We start from the raw sequence: 20,345 nt of genomic DNA, 5'->3' as shown, positions 1-20,345 counted from the left end.
TAAACAAGATATGGTGTGTACATACAATGGAATATTATTCAGCCTTAAAAAGAAAATTTTGCCTGGCCAGTGTGGTTCAGTGGTTGAGCATCGACCCATGAACCAGAAGGTCACGGTTCGATTCCTGGTCAGGGCACATGCCTGGGTTGTGGGCTTGATCCCCAGTAGGGGGCTGCAGGAGGCAGCCGATCAATGATTCTCTCTCATCACTGATGCTTCTATTGCTCTCTTCCTCTCTGAAATCAATAAAAATACATTTTTTTTAAAGAAAGGAAAATTTGATACATGCTAAATTATAGAAAATTTGGAAATCCAACTTCCAATATGATCAGTATTATAATACTGTTGTATTTCCTGTTAGTCTTTTTGTAAGCATCTTTTGCTTAAACATAGTCTACATTGAAATTTTTATCTTATGCTCTTGTCATTGATTATATCATAATTATTTTCCCATGCTATCTAGTCTTCATAGCCACCATCTCTTACAGTTATAATATGTTCCATGAATGTATTATACTAGACCTAACTAGTTCCTATTGCTGGATGTTCAGGTTTCTTCCTGTAGTGTTATGCATGGTCTGAAGAGTATGTTGATGCAGTACAAGTGAGGGCTTAGCCCTTCCCTTGCCGTTGCTGGCTCGATGTTTGGCACATCTCTGGGTTTGGTCAGAAGTTCTGTTGGCCAACTTGCCAACATGTGCTTTGTTAACTACTAGCACTTGAGGCAGCACAATACTGATGCTCTAAAATTTAGGGACAGCTTTTAGCTCATGTTTAAGTAAAACCAGATGGTCTTTCTATTATTTTTACCTCAAAGCAGCAAGGAATTTGTTCCTCTGGAAGAGTGGTTGGGAAAACATGGAAAAAATGAGCATTGTCTGTAAAGGTCAGGACTGGGGGACCAGGGGAATGAAAACAGAAATGAACCTACAGGGTTTTGTTGTTGTTGTTGATGGGAATTTTTTGTTTTGTTTTGTATTTTTTGAACCTAGAGTTTTGACAGATCCTTCCATTTTCATTCCCAAAGCTGTAGTTTTCAGCCTGCATGCACATCAGCATCACATGGGGAAGCTTTTAGCAGAATATTAATCCCTAAGCCTTATCTGAAGATAATGCTTCCATTAATCTATGTTGGGGCCCAGGCATATGCAGCTAGGGTTAGGATCCACTGGACAAATAACATGGAAAAATATTCAGCCTCACTGCCCATCAAAGAAATTAAAAATAAAATAATAATGAAGTAATTTATGAGAATGTAAGCATTAAAATTCATAGCACATGTTAAGCAAAAGAAGTTCAGACACAAAAGATTACATGCAGTATGATTCCTCCTAGATGAAGTTTTAGGAGAGACAGAAACCGGAAGAGTGAATGCCTGGGAGTGGGTGGGGGAGCAGGAGATACAGATCAACTGCAAAAAAGTCGGAGAGAACTTTAAGGGGTAATGGAAATGTTCTGTATCTTGACTGAAGTAGTGGTTATGTCGGTGTATACATTTGTGGAAACTCATCAAGTTGTACATTTGAAATCTGTGCATTTTTATAAGTAAGTTATACCTCAATTTAAAAAAAGAATATTGCAAAAATTTCATCAATGGCAGCACCCAATACTAATGAGGATGTGGTGAAATTGCTTCTCTTATATAATGATGGCAAAATTTTGGTAGGATGCTTCTGAATGTTTGTCAAGCTGTTATTATAGCTTTTTGACCAGTAATTCCATATCTGGGAATATATTCTATAAAAATTAATTTTAAAAAAATATGTTTTTATTGATTTTTCTAGAGAGAGAGGAAAAAGAGGGATATATAGAGAGAAACATCAACAAGAAAGGAATATCATCTGTCTGCTGCCTCCTGCATGCCCCCCACTGGGAATCGAGCCCACAACCTGGGCATGTGCTCTGACTGGGAATTGAACCAGTGACCTCTGAGTTCCTGGGTCAATGCTCAACCGCTGAGCCACATCGGTCGGGCTATAAAAAGAATTTTAAATGAAAAAACACTTTTCAGTGTTATTTCGAACAAAAACATCGCTCACAGACCTGTGAGTAATTTTCACTAAATTAGGACTGTGTTGTGAGAGTTGACTCCAGCAGACCTAGAATTGCTCTGAGCTGTTTTGCTAAAGTTCTTGGCACTGACCACTGGTCAAGGAATGAAAATACTGATTACAAGTGTGTTGCTTTGTAACCGTAGGTCCAAGGAGTTTCATGGCAGTTTGCACCACCTTGTCAGCACTGTTTATTGGTAACAATGAGATTGATGATTTGCACCAGTCTCAGGGAGAACCCAGGAAGGCTCTGCTCTTAAGGCTCTCTTGAGGCTGGTTACATAGCAGAGATATACTCACATGACCAGCAGAGCATTTAAAAAAAATCTTAGTTGAGATTCCATTTTGGGATCCCTGGTTGTGAGGTGTTCAGTGTATGTCTGTGGTTCTATTCCATTTTGGGATCCCTGGTTGTGAGGTGTTCAGTGCATGTCTGTGGTTCGTGACCCGTGAGAGGAGTTGCTTCCAGGCAGGGCCCTTACAGAGGGAAGACCCCTGGGGCTCCTGCCTAACTGCTCGGACTGCCCGCTGTGAGAGAGCCATGGGTGTGGTGCGTATCCCGACTCCATTCTGTTGCCACATTGTGCCTTCTCCTGCAGAGCTGTACCTTTGTAAGCACTGTCGCTGGGGTTCTGTTAGTCTTCTTTAGCAATCAAACCCAATTTAACTGGCACTGTTAGTGCAAGGACATATCAACTTGATGAAATGTTATACTTTAAAAAATAAGCAAATTGAAAGACTGTAGCCACGGTGAACAATGCTTATGAGATGATATTAAGAGAAAGAGAATATAACCATTTTTCTTCCTATGATAATAAAATCAAGGAGTGAACATGGGATGGATTCTAGGTGTGTGTTTTTTCCAAAAATTTGCATTGTTGCCTGGCCGGCATGGCTCAGTGGTTGAGTGTCAACCTATGAACCAGGAGGTCACAGTTCAATTCCTTGTCAGGCCATATGCCTGGGTTGTGGGCTCAATCCCTAGTGTGGGGCATGCAGGAGGCAACCGATCAATGATTCTCTCTCATCATTGATGTTTCTATCTCTCTCTCATTCTCCCTTCCTCTCTGAAATCAGTGAAAATATATTTTTAAAGAAAATGTAACTCCTAAAAACCAAATGTAATTTTACTTTTGGAGTTTGATATTAACCTGACATGTGTCAGCATTATATATTAAATGTCAATTCCTCTGACAAGCATTGTGGCATTTTACATATAGATCCACCATTTCATTCTCTTACCTCCTCTAATGTAGAAAGAGCACTGCATAGGTTATCAGAGGACTGAGTTCTCACCTAAGATTTGTAAGCAGCATGAACTGAACAACATGTACTCCCCTGACCATGATTCCTACATTTCTCAGTAATATGATAATCAAAGCAAGATAATGAATACTATTGACCTGAAAAATACTCCCTGCTAGACAGCAGTAAATAATGGTTTTTAAGTCATTATCATTAGCATCATCAACATAGTAGGTAAGAACATAAAAGAATAAGAAACTTCAATCTATAAAGGAATAAAACAAGACTAAGAGATGAGAGCAGAGAGGTTGGTCATAGAGAAAACACGACATATGAATAGATATAATAATGGTTGTGTGCTAGATACTGTTCTAAGTAAGCACTTTGCATGTTTATTCATTTAATTCTTACAACGACTTTACGAGATAACTGTGATTTTGCCCATTTTACAGATGAGAGCCCTCAGACACAGGGAGTTTACATAACTCACCCAAGGTCACACGGCTACTTTCTAGTAGAACCAAGATTTGTAACAGGCAGTATGGCTCCAGAGCCCATACTCGAACTACTGTGCTACATTCCAGGGCAGAGGAGAGTGGGAGGAATCTGGTGGAATGACCAGGAAATGGAATGAAAGAGCAGGAATTCCAGGAACACTCATTTTTATTGAGCACCTACTATGTACCAGGAACTATGGATAAAAAGATGAGTGAGACTGTGGCCCATGCCCCTGAAAAGTCAACAGTATGGTGAGGAAGACAGGCAATAAGTCACATTATTTCAAAACAACGTGGCAAATTCTTAAATAAGTACAGAGAGGCATATACTAAGCGATATAGGAAGACAGAGAATGAACACTTCTCCCAGCCCAGGCTGGTGATGTCAAGAAAGGCTTCTTAGAGAAGGTCTAAGAATTATGATTTGAAATGAAGAGTTGAAATGGGGAGAGGGTGGTCCAGGTTGAGGAAAACAGTGAGGAGAAAAAGCCTGAAGGCAAGTGAGAAGGGTGTATTGGAGGCAAAGCAAACATTTCCCTCCCAAAGAGAACTTGTTTTTGTTTACCTCACATGGACATCAAGCTGCTTCAAAAATTTCCCATATTCTTTATGTAGAGCTTCCTTTTCTTGCTGCAACCCAGACACCTTCTCTGACAATTCCTGGTAGCTCTTGAGATACTGAAAAACATTGATTTTTTATTGATTTCAGAGAGTAAGGGAGAGGGAGAGAGATCAAAATATCAATGATGAGAGAGAATCATTGATTGGCTGCCTCCTGCACGCCCCCTATTGGGGATCGAGCCTTCAACCCTGGCGTGTGCCCTTGACCAGAATGGAACCTGGGACCTTTCAGTCTGCAGGCTGACGTTCTATCCACTGAGCCAAATCAGCTAGGGGTGAAAAACATTTTTTAAAATGAGAATATTCTGTGCTGAATAAAGGTATGATGTTGATGGAATGTACATTGACAAAGCCTTTCTGCTGAAAAAAAACTTATAGTGGCTCCAGCTTCTGAAACTGTAGTAGCTTCCTGTGATTTCTGCTCTTTCAGATTTTCTGCAGCTCTTTGCCTTGACTTTTGCTCCACCAGCCTTTCCAATAGTTTTACAAGCATCTAATTACCTATATAAAAAGTCTTCCAGCTCACCCTAGCCGGTTTGGCTCAGTGGGTAGAGCCTCGGGTCAAGGGCACATACCTTGGTTGAAGGCTCCTTCCTGGCCGGGGCCCTGGTCGGGTCTCGTGCAGGAGGCAACCAATCAATGTGTTTCTCTCACATTGATGTTTCCCTCTGACTTTCCCTCTCCCACTCGCCCTAAAGAATCAATGGGAAAATATCCTCAGGTGAGGATTAACAAAAGAAGGAAAAAAAAGTCTTCCAGCTCGAAGTCTATAAAGTGAAAGCTGTTTTCCTGAGCTAACCCTGACTAATAAAGTATCTGGTTCTAGAAATGGCTCCTCAAATATAGGAAGCTCAAAGATTGGTTATCTGACCAGGTTAGATGTAAAGGCAGTATAATCTTGTCACTAGTATTAGATATCCATGACGTAAGGGTCAATTAGGTTATAGTTTATAGTTGCCTGTCCTGAAGTACTTTGGGAGACCACCTGATTGGTATAAAGAATGTTAAAGCAGAATTGAGAAGTACAAGGAGTTTGGGGTGGCCTAGCCATAGCAGTTCTTTCTGATCTTCTACTTATCCCTAACTCTCCCTCCCAACAGTTTTATAAGCATGTTATTGCTTGTGTTAAATCCCTTCTTGCTCAAAATACCTACAGTAAATTCTGCTTTCCTGGCTGAACCCTGACTAAACGAATGGGTAAAGTGCTAGGCGCTCCATAAGTATTAGCTATTGCTCGATGGCAGCGATCTGCAACCTTTTTCATCTCATGGAACATATACACTAGTTACTAAAATTCTGTGGCACAAAATATATTATAGTTTTTGCTGATCTGACACACAAAAAAAGTGTAATTTTGATTCATTTATACCAGATGGCTATTGTTATGTTGGCTGTAGTCATTTTTTTATTTGACAATCTAACGGAAAAGAAGTCAATGCCCTCACTAAACAGTGAGGTACTGAATGTTTAAAAATTTTTGTGGCACACCGACTGAAAACCGCTGCTCTCTGGGAACTGGAAAACGGAGAAGCATGTCTATTTACTTTCTTACCTCATCAGATTTTCTTTTTTCATTTTCCAGTTGTTTAAGTTGGGCCTCTTGTTGCTGAATTCTGTGTTGCTGCTGAGAACTGGTCATTTCTAGCATATTCTCTTTGTCTAGTAAGATTTTCACTTTTTGTTGTAGCTCATTTATATTTTGATCTAGGAGTTTCCTGAGGGCAATTAATATACATTAAAATCACACCGTGAATTGCAAAGCTTTGCAAATGAAACTCTTTGAGATAAAATTGTGTTTTTATAAATCCTTATCCAAGGATATGTTTTTCACTGATGAGAGAGAAAGAGAGAGAGAGAGGGAGAGAGAGAGAAACATTCATGTGAGAGAGAAACATCGATTGGTTGCCTCCTGTATGTGCCCCAAAATGGGATCAAACCTGTAACCTGGGTATGTGCCGGGACCAGGAATGGAACCCATGGCCCTTCAGAGCAAGGGACAGCACTCCTACCAACTAAGCCACTTGGCCAGGCGTTCCCCATTACTTTTAAGATAAAGTTCAAACTCTTAAATATGGCTTGCTAGCTAGCCTCATTTTAGCTTACCTTTCTAGCCTCATTTTCGTGCCACTCCCTGTACCCACAAACATTTTGTGCCAGCCAAAATGAACTCCCCCATCCCCCAAAATGAAACAAGTCATTCTCCACACTTACTCCTCCTCTGCAACGCCAACCTTTTCCCTATCTTCCTCGTCCAGGCCTTCCTTTGCCTAATATTCTCTACTTAGCTTTCCCATGCCAACTGCTTTAGTCTCAGCTTAATAGCTTCCTTAGAGGAAGGCTTTCTTGAGCTCTCTAGGCCAGATTGCTGTCCTTGCTACCTGCTATCACAGTATCATAAACTCGCCTCTGTATAACACATATTTCATTGCAGTTGCAAAGTCTTATGTAGAGGGTATTCTTTATAGTGAAACCGAGGGTCCTGATTTAGCGTATGATTTCTGTTGACTATGTAGCCCCAGCATTCTATTCAGTTTCTTCACAGCCTGCCCCATAAGCCTTAGTTCTCCCCTTACTAGTCATTAACCCCCTGAGGCAACAAAAACAATGGCCACACCTTCACTAAAGGTCACAAGGTATGGGTTTCTGTTAAGCTAAAGATAATATCTTGACCTAAGTTATGTTTCAGCTCCTGTGTCCTAAGGTGGAATGACTCCCTGGCTACTTTCCCATAAAACTGGGCAGAGGGATGCCAGAGCTGTCTGCACAGTTTCGAACCCCGAACCCACAGTGTCTTGTGATTTGCCCTATATAGTCTGTAACCTACATGCCATTGGAGTGTTTAGGGTTTTAAGCATTAGCTCCCCATTCTCTGGGGTGTTGCCACTTATAATAAGTTAGCAAATATTTCCCCACAGCAATTCTTGGTGTTTAGTGTTTGGCTCTGCTAGTGCCAGGTGGCTGCACTTTTTCTGTTCAATAACAATACCATCTATAATAATAAAAGCGTAATATGCTAATTAGACCAGACAGCCAAATGACCTTCCAGATGTCATTCAGATGTCCTTCCGGATGAAGCTGCAGCGGTGGGGGCCAAGGCAGAGGTGGTTAGGGGTGATCAGGCAGGCAGGCAGGCGAGCAGTTAGGAGCCAGTGGTCCCGGATTGTGAAAGGGATGTCTGCAAGAGGGATGTCTTACTGGCAGTCAGACATCCCCTGAGGGGTCCTGGATTGCAAGAGGGTGCAGGCCAGGCTGAGGGACATCCCTCCCCCATCCCAATCCCCCTTCCTCCTGTGCACGAATTTCATGCCCCAGGCCTCTACTTATTTATAAAAACAAAAGTGTCTAAAAAGCATTTTACATGAATAATGATAGATGTAACAGGATGCTGTACATATATTTAAAAAGATAGTATGAAATAAGTCAGTAACAGAAAGATAGCTGGAAAATCCCAAAATATTTAGTGATTAAACAAACAGTTCTAAAAAAATGCATTTGTCAAAAAAGAAGTCTCAAGAAATTAAAAAATATTTTGAACTATGCTTATTTGACATGAAAATGAAAATACAACTTACAAAATTCGTGAGGTGCATCAAAAATAGTGCTTAGAGGGAAATTTATAGCATTAAATGCAAATATTATAAAAGATGAAAAAAATCAACAATCTAAGTTTCCACCTTAGGGAAACTAGAGAAAGAGACCAATATAAGCCTAAATTGAGCAGAATAAAAGAAACAATAAAAATTAAATCAGAAAACCATGACATTAAAAACAGGAAAACAACAGAGAAATCATGAAACTAAAGCTGGCTCTTTGAAAAGATCAATAATATCGATAAACCTCTAACTAGGCTAACCAAGAAACAGAAAACATAAATTACTAATATCAGAAGTGAAAGAGGGATCATCACTATTGTCAGGGAGAAAAATTATTCTCTTCCCTTCAGTTAGACAGAGAGGAGCAGAGTAGGACTGATAGGCCAGGTACAGAAGGTCACCAGGGCAAAAAGCCCCAGGTCACTAGCAACAGGCAAAACTGGGAAAACAAGGATCTTGCCCTGTGTAACCTTTCCTCCCCTGGCATGTCGATAGTCATGTGGTAGACCCCCTTGGAGGAGGAACAAGGCGTCGCAGAGTGGCTTCGTGCAACTCCCAGGCAGGCCCTTGCATGACCACTCCTTTAAGCATTTAACCCCAGAGATAACATCTAGGCCTCAGTTGTGTTCAGCTCCAGGCTCAGAAAAGCTGCAAAACCAGACAAGCAATACCATGACTGACATCAGGACCAGCTGCATTGACTAATGACCCCCTGTCCTGGCACTGACCGAGCAGTAGAGACCACACCCTGAAAGGACATACCTGGAAAGATGATGAATATGCTATTGGGATCCTCCCCTGAGACCTCCAGATAAATACCCTTAAGACAGAGGACCCAGTGCTGCTCTCCCTCCAGGAGCAGGCTGGTGCCTTAACCCCCAAGACGAGTTACCTTTCTCTCTCCAAGGACCCTTCTTTTGTCTTTGTAACTTGTTTCCTGAGCCCATTTCTTCTACAGCTCACTTCTTCTATCTCTGTAGCTTTCTAATACACTTGCTCTTATAGTTTCAGTCTTGGCTCTGAATTCTTAGCCAGAACTCAAGTACTGAAGGTCTGACTCCACTGGTCAAATACCTGGTGCCATTTCACCACCAACTCTTCTAGGTTCTTCTGGCTGGTCTAATAGCTAAATTAACATGAGACAGATTAGCAGGAGAAAAACAAACTAAAGTTTAATAACATATACTTCCTGCATAAAAGGGGGAGCTGCAGGAACACTGAAGAACTTGCCAAGATGACAAAAGCCTTCACCTTTATCTTCAGCTAAAGACAAACAAACAAACAAAAAAAAGATGGTGGCGGTGGGGAGTCAGTTATGGAAGGTTACCAGGAAAAGCACAGTAAACGAGCATAATATTATTGTCCACACCTTCTCCATTGATCATTTCTAGAGATATCCTCCTCTTCATGGTATAGTGAGGGAAACACCCTTACAAATATAAATGCCCTTTTACAAAGAGTAACTTCTACTTGTTTTTCAGAGGTTTCTCCCTGTCTTCTGTTTCTTAAAATTAACCAACTTAAATAAAATACTCAATATCCTAAAGAGGCATATTTTGAGGTAGCAAACTCTGCTCCCCTCCACTATTGATCCTGTGGACATTAAGAGACAGTAAGGGGACTTCTCCCAGCTCCTCACCACCTCCGCCAGCTTCCTGCAGTCCTTGCACCCACAGGTATGTCTCAGGCTGAGTTTGACAAAGCTGCTGAGGATGTTAAGCATCTCAAGACCAAGCCAGCAGGCGATGAGATGCTGTTCATATACAACCGCTACAAACAAGCAACTGTGGGTGACAAATACAGAACGGCCTGGGATGTTGGACCCAAGGCCAAGTGGGATGCCTGGAGTGAGCTGAAAGGGACATCCAAGGAAGATGCCATGAAAGCGTACATCAACAAAGTAGGAGAACTAAAGAAAAAATATGGACTATAGGGACTGGGTTTGGCTGCCAGCTACGCATGTCATCTAAACTGATAATCATGCCTTGGTTTTCTAATACCACGGATGAAGTGAAATAATGAAATTACCTTCTTCCTGAACACTGACCAGGATATGGCTCTAACAGATTGAGGAGCAGAAATGGTTACTCACCTTGCAGAGTAGTTTTTATCTATAGATCTATTAAAACTGCATTTGTTACTTAAAAAAAAAAAAGACAGTAAGGGAATATTATGAACAATTCTATGCCCACAAATTTAATAACAAATGTGGACTAAATGGGGCCACATGCTAACCTGACAAGCTCAGGAAAGGCCTGCAGGTGGCCTTGTAAACTCAGAGGCCTAAAGTAACCACAAAGAATGGTCTGAAATTAAAACTAAAAAAAAAGAAAAAAAAAGCTATTTTTATTGACTTCAGAGGGGAAGGGAGAGGGAGAGAGAGAAATATCAATGATGAGAGAGAATCATTAATCGGCTGCCTCCTGTATGCCCCTACTGTGGATTGAGCCTGCAACCCAGGCATAGGCCCTGACCAGGAATCAAACCATGACCTCCTGGTTCATAGGTAGACGTTCAACCACTGAGCCACATCAGCCGGGCATGAAATTAAAACTTTTTAATTAAAGAGCAGCCTGGCTGGCGTGGCTCAGTGGTTGACCATCAACCTATAAACTAGGAGATCATGGTTTGATTCCTGGTCAGGGTCACATGCCTAGGTTGCAGGCTCAATCCTCAGTAGAAGTATGCAGGGGGCAGCCAATCAATGATTCTCTCTCATCATTGTTTCTTTCTCTGTCTCCCTTTCCTTTCCCCTCTGAAATCAATTTAAAAAACAAACAGTCTTTGGTGGGTAGTTCATGTCCAAGGCTTGTATCATCCTCCACAAAGATCAACTTTGATCTTAATTGAGCCTATTGTCTTTTTGCATCTAGATAACATGCCTTTGGAATGTTGGGGTAACTTGTAATTTCCCTTTTTTCCGGACCCCTCAGGGCACAACCAATGCGCCAAGGGCCACAAATTCCCTCATTGTTATTGCTATTTGTGTTAATTGTTATGTGTTAATTGTTAACTGTTAACTATCCTATGCTCACCTAGGTAAAAGAAGCATGTGTCTATCATTTTACTTTTTATCCAATCCCAGAAGTAACTTCCTCCCCGTTACTTTCTCCCACCTCCCTAATCTATCACCAATGGATTTCATGTAACCCACTTTCTCCTTCTTTGATGGTAATTTATAAAAATAGGTGAAAAACCACCATTCCCTGGAGCATTGTATTGTCTCAATGTGTTGAGATTCTGCTTCCTGGAAATAGTTGACAGTTTGGCTCAAATAAACTCACAAAAATTCTTTACAGGTTTGGATAATGTATTTCTTACATTAACAACTGTTAGGGATGGGAGGGAGAAATAGAATAGTGGAAACTAGCTATAGTTATAAGAAATATTAATTATGCTCTGTTAATCGTGATTGGTTTGTTCTGATTAAAGAAAGCACATTCTATCCTGGCTGGGAATGGTAAGTCCCCTGGACCTTGGAGCTAACCTGGAAATGCGGCCCATCTTCCTCATCAGAGAGCTGCCTATTATCATGGAAAGATTAACAACCTTGTTGCCAGGCGAGACTGGAGGCACTATCCTTTGCAAACCTCCAGCAGGCATTGCCTGTAACCTGTAACCATTACAGCCAATTTTATTCCTTTTCCCTACTTCCCCATCCCTGCTTGCCCATCTTTAATTTGCATACCCATTCTTATTCCTTCTGCCTACTTTCCCATGTAATCGTTGTCCTGCTACTCCATATAACAACTGGCGTATGGGGGGAGGGAGTGCAGAGCAGATTTTTGTGGATGACCTGCTGCTCTCCCATTATTGGCATAAACACACACACATGATTCAACCCTGTCTCTGCTTAATTGGCTCAAGTAATGAAAGGCAGCCCGGAACCATTGGCTGTACGGTTTCAAAATGATACCAATTATCTATAATCTCTTCCAGAAAAATTGAAGAGGGGATACTTTCTAACTAATTCTAATAGGCAGCATTATACGAATACCAAAACCAGATAAGGATATTTCAAATAGGAAAACTGCAGACCATTATCTCCCATGAACATGTCCAAACTCAATGTGGCCAGTTAGGCTCATCACGACCAGGCCTAGCTTACCCTTCTAGCTTCATTTACTTGTCACTCTCCTAATCCCCAAACATTTCGTTTTAGCCAAAACGAACATTTCTCACTTCACTGATGATGATGGTGATGATGACGATAACAGTAATAATTACATCAAATAATGCAACAACAACAACACTTTTTAGTAGAGTCTTCCTAATGTGTCAACTTGGCTAGGAATTCTGTCCATGCATGTTTCTGGTTAGAGTAGGCTACAAGACATATTTTGTAGAAGATTTGGAGGGCAGAATAGAAGCATTTTGTTTTTTACTCTTGGAAAGTTGGAATATGTGCTCTTGTAGCTCACTTCTTCTGCCTCTGTGAACTTTCCTTCCAAAGGGTCAAGGCACACTCACCCAGGCTCATTCCTGTTGCTATGATCTTGCCTCTTTTATCTTAAGCTACTTCCTCTGTTTCACTGTCCCTAGCTTTAAACTCTCAAAATCATCTGGACTTGTGTTGTGAATCTTTCCTGCATGAAGTCAAGAACTGAGGGCCAATATTACCACTAACAGTTCTACTTCTCCAATTGAACCCTGACTGATACAAGTGCTTACTATGCGCTAGACACTGATACAAGCCAACTGTTTATAACTCATTTAATTTACACAATGATCCTATGAGGTAGGAGTTTTGTGTTTGTTTTTTTACCATTCATCATTTTTGTTTTACCTCATTGTATGTTTGCCTTTCAGGCTTTCTCTTGCTTTGTGAGTGATGCTTAAAAAGGCATTCTTATTGTAGTTTATTCAGAATTTAGTTGTATTATAACAGGAGGATAGCCTGTCATCCTGCTAGAAGTGACAGTCGGACAACTATTTTTCTACTATACCTCACGGAGTGAATTCATTATTCATCTTCACCTTCATTCATTCATTCACTTACTCAAACATTTTTTTGTTCACTAAATATTTACTGAATACCTATTGAATGTCAAGCCCTGCGCTAGAGCTTTTAATTGGAGGTGAAAGTAGGTTTCTGAGCTTCATAGTATACGTGGATGTCTGTATATCTTTTCACTGTCTAAAATAATATTTTTCTTAAAATATATGTAAATCACACTGAGTGCTACAGAAGTAGGAAGCATCAATTACTGGAGTTTAGGGCATCTAAGGTAATTTAAGTGAGATCCTAATAATCTAATAATTTTAGAAAAAAATATGACAGCTCATATCTGGTAGCAACTTGTTGATGATTAAGATGCTTGTAACGTACTTGGAACTTCTTTGAAGAAAATCAGCTCATAAATACAAAACACCAGCTTCATTCTAGTCTGCATTTTGTGCTAATCATGTTAGAATTAGAAAAGCAAATCCCAGAGTATGCTATTTCCTAGGCAATTCAGTCATTCAAGAAAATATACTGGTGCACCGAGTGTGTTCCTGAACAACAAGAAAGAATCCCTGCCTTAAGAATCCCACATTTGCCTGGCTGGTGTGTTGGTTGGTTAGTTGGTTGGTTGGTTGGCTGTTGTCCCTTGCACTGAAAGGTTGCGGTTCGATTTCCAGTTGGGACATATGCCTGGGTTGTGGGCTCAATCCCTGGTAGGGGCTTGCAGGAGGCAGCTGATTGATGTTTTGCTCTCACACAGCAATGTTTCTCTCTCTCCCTCCCTCTAAAAATCAGTAAAATTCTTTTTTTTTTTTTTTAAATATATTTTATTGATTTTTTACAGAGAGGAAGGGAGAGAGATAGAGAGCCGGAAACATCAATGAGAGAGAAACATTGATCAGCTGCCTCCTGCACGCCCCCCACTGGGGACGTGCCCGCAACCAAGGTACATGCCCTTGACCGGAATCGAACCCGGGACCCTTGAGTCCGCAGGCCGACGCTCTATCCACTGAGCCAAACCGGTTCTGGCCAGTAAAATTCTTTAAAAAAAAAAAAAGAATCTTATACTCTAGTGTGAAAGGCAAACAAGGAAAGAAATTATTAGTATTAGTATACAAGGTGGTAAGTGCGATATATAAGAGTGTGAGTTTATTTCAGTGGGGGAACAGAAGAAACATTGGTGAGTAGACACTGCTGGTAAACTCAACCAAGATTAGCCCATGAGAAGCTGACATCTTTGCTCCTCTTACCTCTTTTGTTGTTCTTCTGTTATCCTTTCCTCTAGGTTCTTCTTTTCCAAAATACAAGCATCTGTGAGACAGACTTTATGAGCCTGTTCTAATTTCTGCTGTAGATCCAAAATCTTGAAAGAAAAAAGTTTATAAATAAAACTTTAAAGAAAAATGTGACCTATTTTCCAATTAGGGAAATATGATATAAATAACAAACACAATAGTACTGGCACACAATCTGATCACTCAGTGATTTTTCCATATTATAAGTATAGCATGTGACATAAATAGGTTTATAATTCTTTGTATGGAAAAGAATAATGAATAAATAATAATATAAGAATAAACTTTGTGCACTGCATACTCACAACTATAAACTTACTTTTGCCCAATCCTGAATATATATGTGTGCTCTCTTTTATAGCCATATACCACCCCACTGTAAGAATATACCATAACTTATTTAATTAACCTCCTACTGGTGGACATTTAGGTTAATTCCAATCTCTTGCTACTATAAACAATGTCTCTGGAATAATTTATGAGGTGTGGATTTGCCAGGGCAAAGGTTATTATTTGTTTGTTTGATAGATAAGGCCAAACTGTCCCTATAGGTATTAGACCAGTTTACACTTCTTTTTTTTTTTTTTTAATTGTTTCCAGTTTACACTTCTAACAGCAATGTGTGAGAGTGTCTGGTTTTTCACAGTGTGGCTACATTCATGAATAATATCTCAAAACAAAGTCAAAGTCTCTTACAAAGCAAGTATCAATTAGCATATTGCCTAGCACCAGTAATAGGTTCTTTAATACCCTGGTCATTCTAAAAATAAGATTTATAATGTGAAAGAGAGATATATAATTTTATTTTAGAATTTACATGTTAGATTAAAAGTGTCATAAAATATTTTTGTTAGGTAAATATCCTTTTAAACTTGTTTACTTTTTTAAAAATATTTTTTTATTGATTTTTAGAAAGAGAGGAAGAGAGAGGGATAGAAAGATAGAAACATCAAAGAGAGGGGGACATCATTGATGGGCTGCCTTTGCATATCCTCTACTGGGGATTGAGCTGCAACCCGGGGATGTGCTTGATGGGCTGCCTTCTGCATATCCTCTACTGGGGATTGAGCTGCAACCTGGGGATGTATCCTGACTGGGAATCAAACTGGCGACCTCTTGGTTCCTGGGTCGACACTCAACCACTGAGTCACACCGGCCTGGCAAGACTTGTTTATTTATTTTGATAAGCCTTTGTGTCACCTACATTTGTAACTGGTACATAGTAAGTATTCAATAAATATTTGCTGAATGACTAGATTTCAGTAGAATAGCTGTTCTCCCTCTATTGTATTCCTGACCCAACAATGAGTCCCTTACAATAGTTTGACACCACATTCCCCACAAACATTCAGTGAATGCCAGTGTATGGCAGACCTTTTCTAAGAGAAGATCTTTCTGCATCAGCCTAAGCCCTGGCCCTAAGCCCTTTGCAAAACCCATACACCACAGGAGAGGTGAAGAAGCAGAATGATTCAGGGCAATGGCAGAGGCCAGGTCTAGTTCCTTTGAACTGCCCCATTTAGTTCTGTGCTCAGGGGGAATACTAACTTAAAGATATTCAGTCTTAATTCCACAGAAGAAAGTATCACCCCACTGGCTTCTCTGTCAAGGACAGATGCCAAACTTTTGAACTCGCCACCCAATTTAAGAAAGAACATTTCCAAAACTTCTGAAGTCCATTCTGTGACCCTCATTAATTATATTCCTTCCTGCTCCACCTGAGAAAACCAATATCTTGACTTTTGTGTCAATCATTTCTTTGTTTTTTCTTTTAACAATATATCTCTCTATGTGACATGGCTTTCATTTTGTACTATTTTGACCTTTCTATCAGTGGAATCATACTGTGATTTTCCTGACCTGGTTTTTATTCAATATTACATTGAACTCAGCATGTACCTGTAATTAATTCAGTTTTGCTGTTGCATGCTGTTGTGTAAATATATAATTTATTTATTCAATCTCTTATCAGTGGGCATTTGGGTTGTTTCCAATTTTCTGCTTTTGTTACATGAAAATGGCTGAATTCCTGCCTTCGGATACATATGTGCCGTATAATAGCTTCTCTAGTGTTTATGCCTAGTAGTAGAAGTGTGGGGTTGTATAGTATATACATCTTCAACTTAACTAGAAACCACCATTAAACTGTTTTCCAAAGTGTTTATTTGGATTTACTCTTCCAACCGTAGTCAGTATGAGCTCCTACTGCACAAAACCCTCACCAATATTTAGTAGTGTCTAAATTTTAAATTTTACCAATCTTTATCAATTACTTTTTTATGGAGCAATAACACATGCAGTTAAGTGTAAATGCAATACACTTTTACTTATAGGACCACCTCTCAGGCCAACATATAGAATACTTGTAAGCACCACAGAAGATTCCCGCACGTCCCTGCCCAGATAAAAGGCCTTACAGAGACAGCCATTAATCTATCACCATAGCTTAGTTTCTCTGTTCTGGAACCTCATATAAATGAAATTACACCGTATGAACTCCTTTGTGCTGGCTTCTTTAGGGAGCATTAGGCTTTTGAGTTTAATTCAGATTGCTGTCATCTACTTCTTGGTATTAGTTTTATATTAATAGAGTTAGATAAAATGACATTTTTTAAAATATAAAATTTGACTCAGACAAACTTACAGATCAAAATGTGCACCTGTTACCTCCTACTGCCACCTGGCGTTAGGCAGTCTAAAATGCAGGGGCAACATTCCAAAATGGCTCATTTCACAACACAAATCATTCCAGAAATTACAAAATAAAAATCATGTAAACACCAATCCAAATGAGAAGAGACTAGGCTTTTAAAATTTGCATGTGTAAAAGGAAAGTCATTGGGTCTCGGCTCTTTAAGTTATTGCTTTAAGAAACACCTTTATAGGTTTATGCAGTTTTGAAAAAATACACAAAATTTACTGGAATTATAGGAGCAGATGAAGTTGAAGGGAGGAAAGCGTGAGGGAGTAAAGAAAAACCCTAGAATTCTATCAAGTTTGCACCGTATCTATTTCTTACAGTCCTTAGGGAAACGGATTTCAGTAGTAGTATCCAGCGCATGTTACTTACTACGTGTGAGGATAATTACCTTTTCCTCTGCGTCAGCAACTTTGGATTTCTCCTGAGCCAGCTTTTCTTTCAGGGTGTTCTGTGATTTAATGCTCTCAGCCTGTGTCAGTACTTCCAGCTCCAGCTCCTTGATTTTCTGCTGACAGTGCTTCCACTCTGCTGGGGGTGGAGAGCACAGCCTTGCGCTGTCTGATAACTTCTGCTGGGCCTGCTTGAGTTCAATTTTGAGCTAGAGGTGGGGAATAAATAACAGCGAAGGGAATAAGCATGGAGTGATTGTGAACGTGAGCCAGAATAAGCAGCTTTCAAAGGAATGCTGTCCCCCAAGAGCTGACGAACACCAATGTCATGTGGCTGATTTCCTCTCTGGAGCTGCCACGTGTCAGTAAGGTTTGCCAAGGTCTATCTCTCCAGATGGCAGCTGGACAAAGGGATTTTCCTAAGAGTGTCGATACATGCATGGTCTAAATACTTTTCCATCCTTTTTTCTATCACTCCAGGGTGGCTTTCATTCCCACTACTCCGGGAAGCTGCTTTTGCTAAGGGCACTATTGCCAAAGTAGAGCCAATGGACAGTTGACCTCTCAGTGGCATCCCCTCCTTCCCTCTCAGAAAGTTCCCCTCCTCTCTTGGAGTCAGTGACACCAAACTCCCATGATTTCCACTTACCTCTCTTCTGTTCCTTATTGGTCTCTTTTGTTGTCTGTTCTAGTGCCACCCAACTTCTAAATGCTATTGGATTAAACTGGGCCTTGAGAGTGGATCACTCTCTCTTGGTTCATCCTCATGATTTAAAATAAAACACCACCTTTATGCCAAGTAACTGCCTAAGTGGAATTCCTTGATCTGCTCACATTTCCAAGATGGCTTTTCTCTCAGTCTTCCTGACTATAGTCAATGATGTCACCATCTACCCTGTGCAGGCCAGTAACCTGAGAGTTATTCTTGAGTCTTCCTTTTCCATTATGAGCCAATTCAGCGCAAGCTGTCACTCTGCCTCCACAACAGATCTTGCATCAATCCATTTGAGTCGTTTGTGTCACGACTCTAGTCTAGATCATCATCTCTAGCCCTGACCATAGCAAGAGCCTCAACCCCGGTCCTGCCATTTCCATGTTTACTCCCTTCTAATCTGCACAGCAGCCAAAGTGTTCTTTTTAGAACATAAATTGAACCACTTGACACCCCTCCTTAAATATTTCAGTGGCTTCGCATCACTCCGGGAACAAACCCCAGCAGTTTGCCTGGCCTTGTGTGACCCAGCCCTTGCCAACTTCTTTAAAACCATCCTGTCATTCCCCCTTCTTCCACTGACCTCCTGTCCTGCTGGTTTCTACTTAGAGTCTCCAGCACACCAGACTCCACTCTTCCCTCTGCTAGAAATGTATTCCCTTCCCCCTCTCCTCATGGTACGGTTGGTTCCTGTCTATTTCTCAGGTCTTAGCTTAAAAGGCACTCTGTAAGAGAAAACCTCCATGAAGAGGTCTCCTTACTTACTTACTTACTTACTTTAGCTTAAAAGGCACTCTGTAAGAGAAAACCTCCATGATCATTTAATCTGAAGAGGTCTCCTTACTTACTTACTCACTTATTATACCACATTTATTTCCTTCAGAGAACTTATCACCATTTATAATTAAACATGTATTTATCTACTCTTTCACATCCTTCTTCCTCACTCTAAATTCCCATGTGTTTTATTCATTTCTTAGTATCCAACACCTATCAATGTGCCTAAAGTAGGTGATTAATTAATATTTACTGAATAAATAAATGAATGAATGACATTCTAAGGAATATTAGAACCTGGTAAATGGACGTAGTAGGTAGGACTCACAGACAAAAATGCTGAGCTAGAACTTACTTCACTTTATGTAAAACAGAATTTCCTGGGCTCAAAGCTTTTCAACTAATTAATAGGGATTATAACTGTAGTTTCCTCCACTTGTAACTTCTGCATATTAACCATTCAGATTTTATCAAATGAATTAAAAGTTAATAATGTTTAACCTCTCTAAGCATGTTTCTTCATCTGTAATATGGAGATAACTACTTAACTCATAGGACAGTTGGAAAGCTACACTTACTAAAATAAAGCAATGAAAGCATCAAGAATAGAAATAGCCACATATGTAATACCTAATACAAGTTAGCTGTTGTTCTTCAAGAATCACTTACAAGGAGACGTATGTTAATACTTTAAACAATAAAGAATTTAAATAAATAAAAAAAGAATCACTTACAGAATATCTACTGTATTTGAAGTACAGAACTGAGGCAGATACTACTATACCTACTGTATGTTGGTTAGGCTTTCATATCAATGAAGTAGTTGAGATTCGTACTTTACCCCATTTTAAATGAAAAAACGAAGTCTCGAATATAGTTGGCAAATGATAGAACCATGGTCTGAATACAGATTTCTGATTCTAGCCCAGTATTTAATACTAAACTGCCTTAAAATTGTGAAATGCCTGTATTTTTAAAAAATATTTTTATTGATTTCAGAGAGGAAGGGAGAGGGAGTGAGAGAGAAACCTCAATGATGAGAGAGAATCATCAATTGGCTGCCTCCTGTACTACCCAAACTGGGGATCAAGTCCACAACCTGGGCATGTGCCCCAACCGGGAATCAAACTGTGACCTCCTGATTCCTAGGTCAACACTCAACCACTGAGCCCCACCAGCCAGGTGAAATGCCTGTATTTTTTATTTATCAACAAAGCTAGTTCTTGAAAAGTCTAATAAAATGGATAAACTAGTGAAACTGATTAAGAGAAAAGCAACAAAGGGTAACTAGTATCATGAAATTAAAAAGGACCATTGCTATATTTAAAAATTTTATAAGTTTATATAAAATTTTTCAATTTAAATGAAAAAGAAAAGTAACTAGTATCATGAAATTAAAAAGGACCATTGCTATTTTTAAAATTTTTATGAATAAGTTTATATAAAAAATTTTCAATTTAAATGAAAAAGAAATTTTTTTAGAAAAATAAGATGTGCCAAAGTTAATACAAGAAGCATT

At 39.8% G+C, this 20,345-nt stretch overlaps 1 protein-coding gene and 1 pseudogene across 5 annotated transcripts in view; one reads left to right on the top strand and one right to left on the bottom strand.

The window, feature by feature from the left end:
- Positions 1–20,345, bottom strand: part of CCDC30 (coiled-coil domain containing 30) — a 62,405-nt gene that overhangs the window by 9,693 nt on the left and 32,367 nt on the right. For all 5 annotated transcript variants that reach the window (XR_001362073.1, XR_001362074.1, XM_014539546.1 and 2 more), the window contains exons 9-12: positions 17,337–17,546; positions 14,203–14,315; positions 5,967–6,129; positions 4,359–4,471 (exon numbers count right to left, since the gene is read on the bottom strand). Coding sequence is in view for 3 of the 5 variants with exons in the window: in XM_014539546.1 (XP_014395032.1) it covers positions 4,359–4,471; positions 5,967–6,129; positions 14,203–14,315; positions 17,337–17,546 (599 nt within the window). In the remaining 2 variants the exon portion in view is untranslated. The remainder of the gene's footprint in view (positions 1–4,358; positions 4,472–5,966; positions 6,130–14,202; positions 14,316–17,336; positions 17,547–20,345) is intronic.
- On the top strand, positions 9,686–10,151 carry LOC102263911 (annotated as a pseudogene).

This window comes from Myotis brandtii, unplaced genomic scaffold, assembly GCF_000412655.1.
Source record: "Myotis brandtii unplaced genomic scaffold, ASM41265v1 scaffold220, whole genome shotgun sequence".
Classification (NCBI taxonomy): Eukaryota; Metazoa; Chordata; class Mammalia; order Chiroptera; family Vespertilionidae; genus Myotis; species Myotis brandtii.
This window is presented reverse-complemented; position numbering and strand designations above follow the sequence as displayed.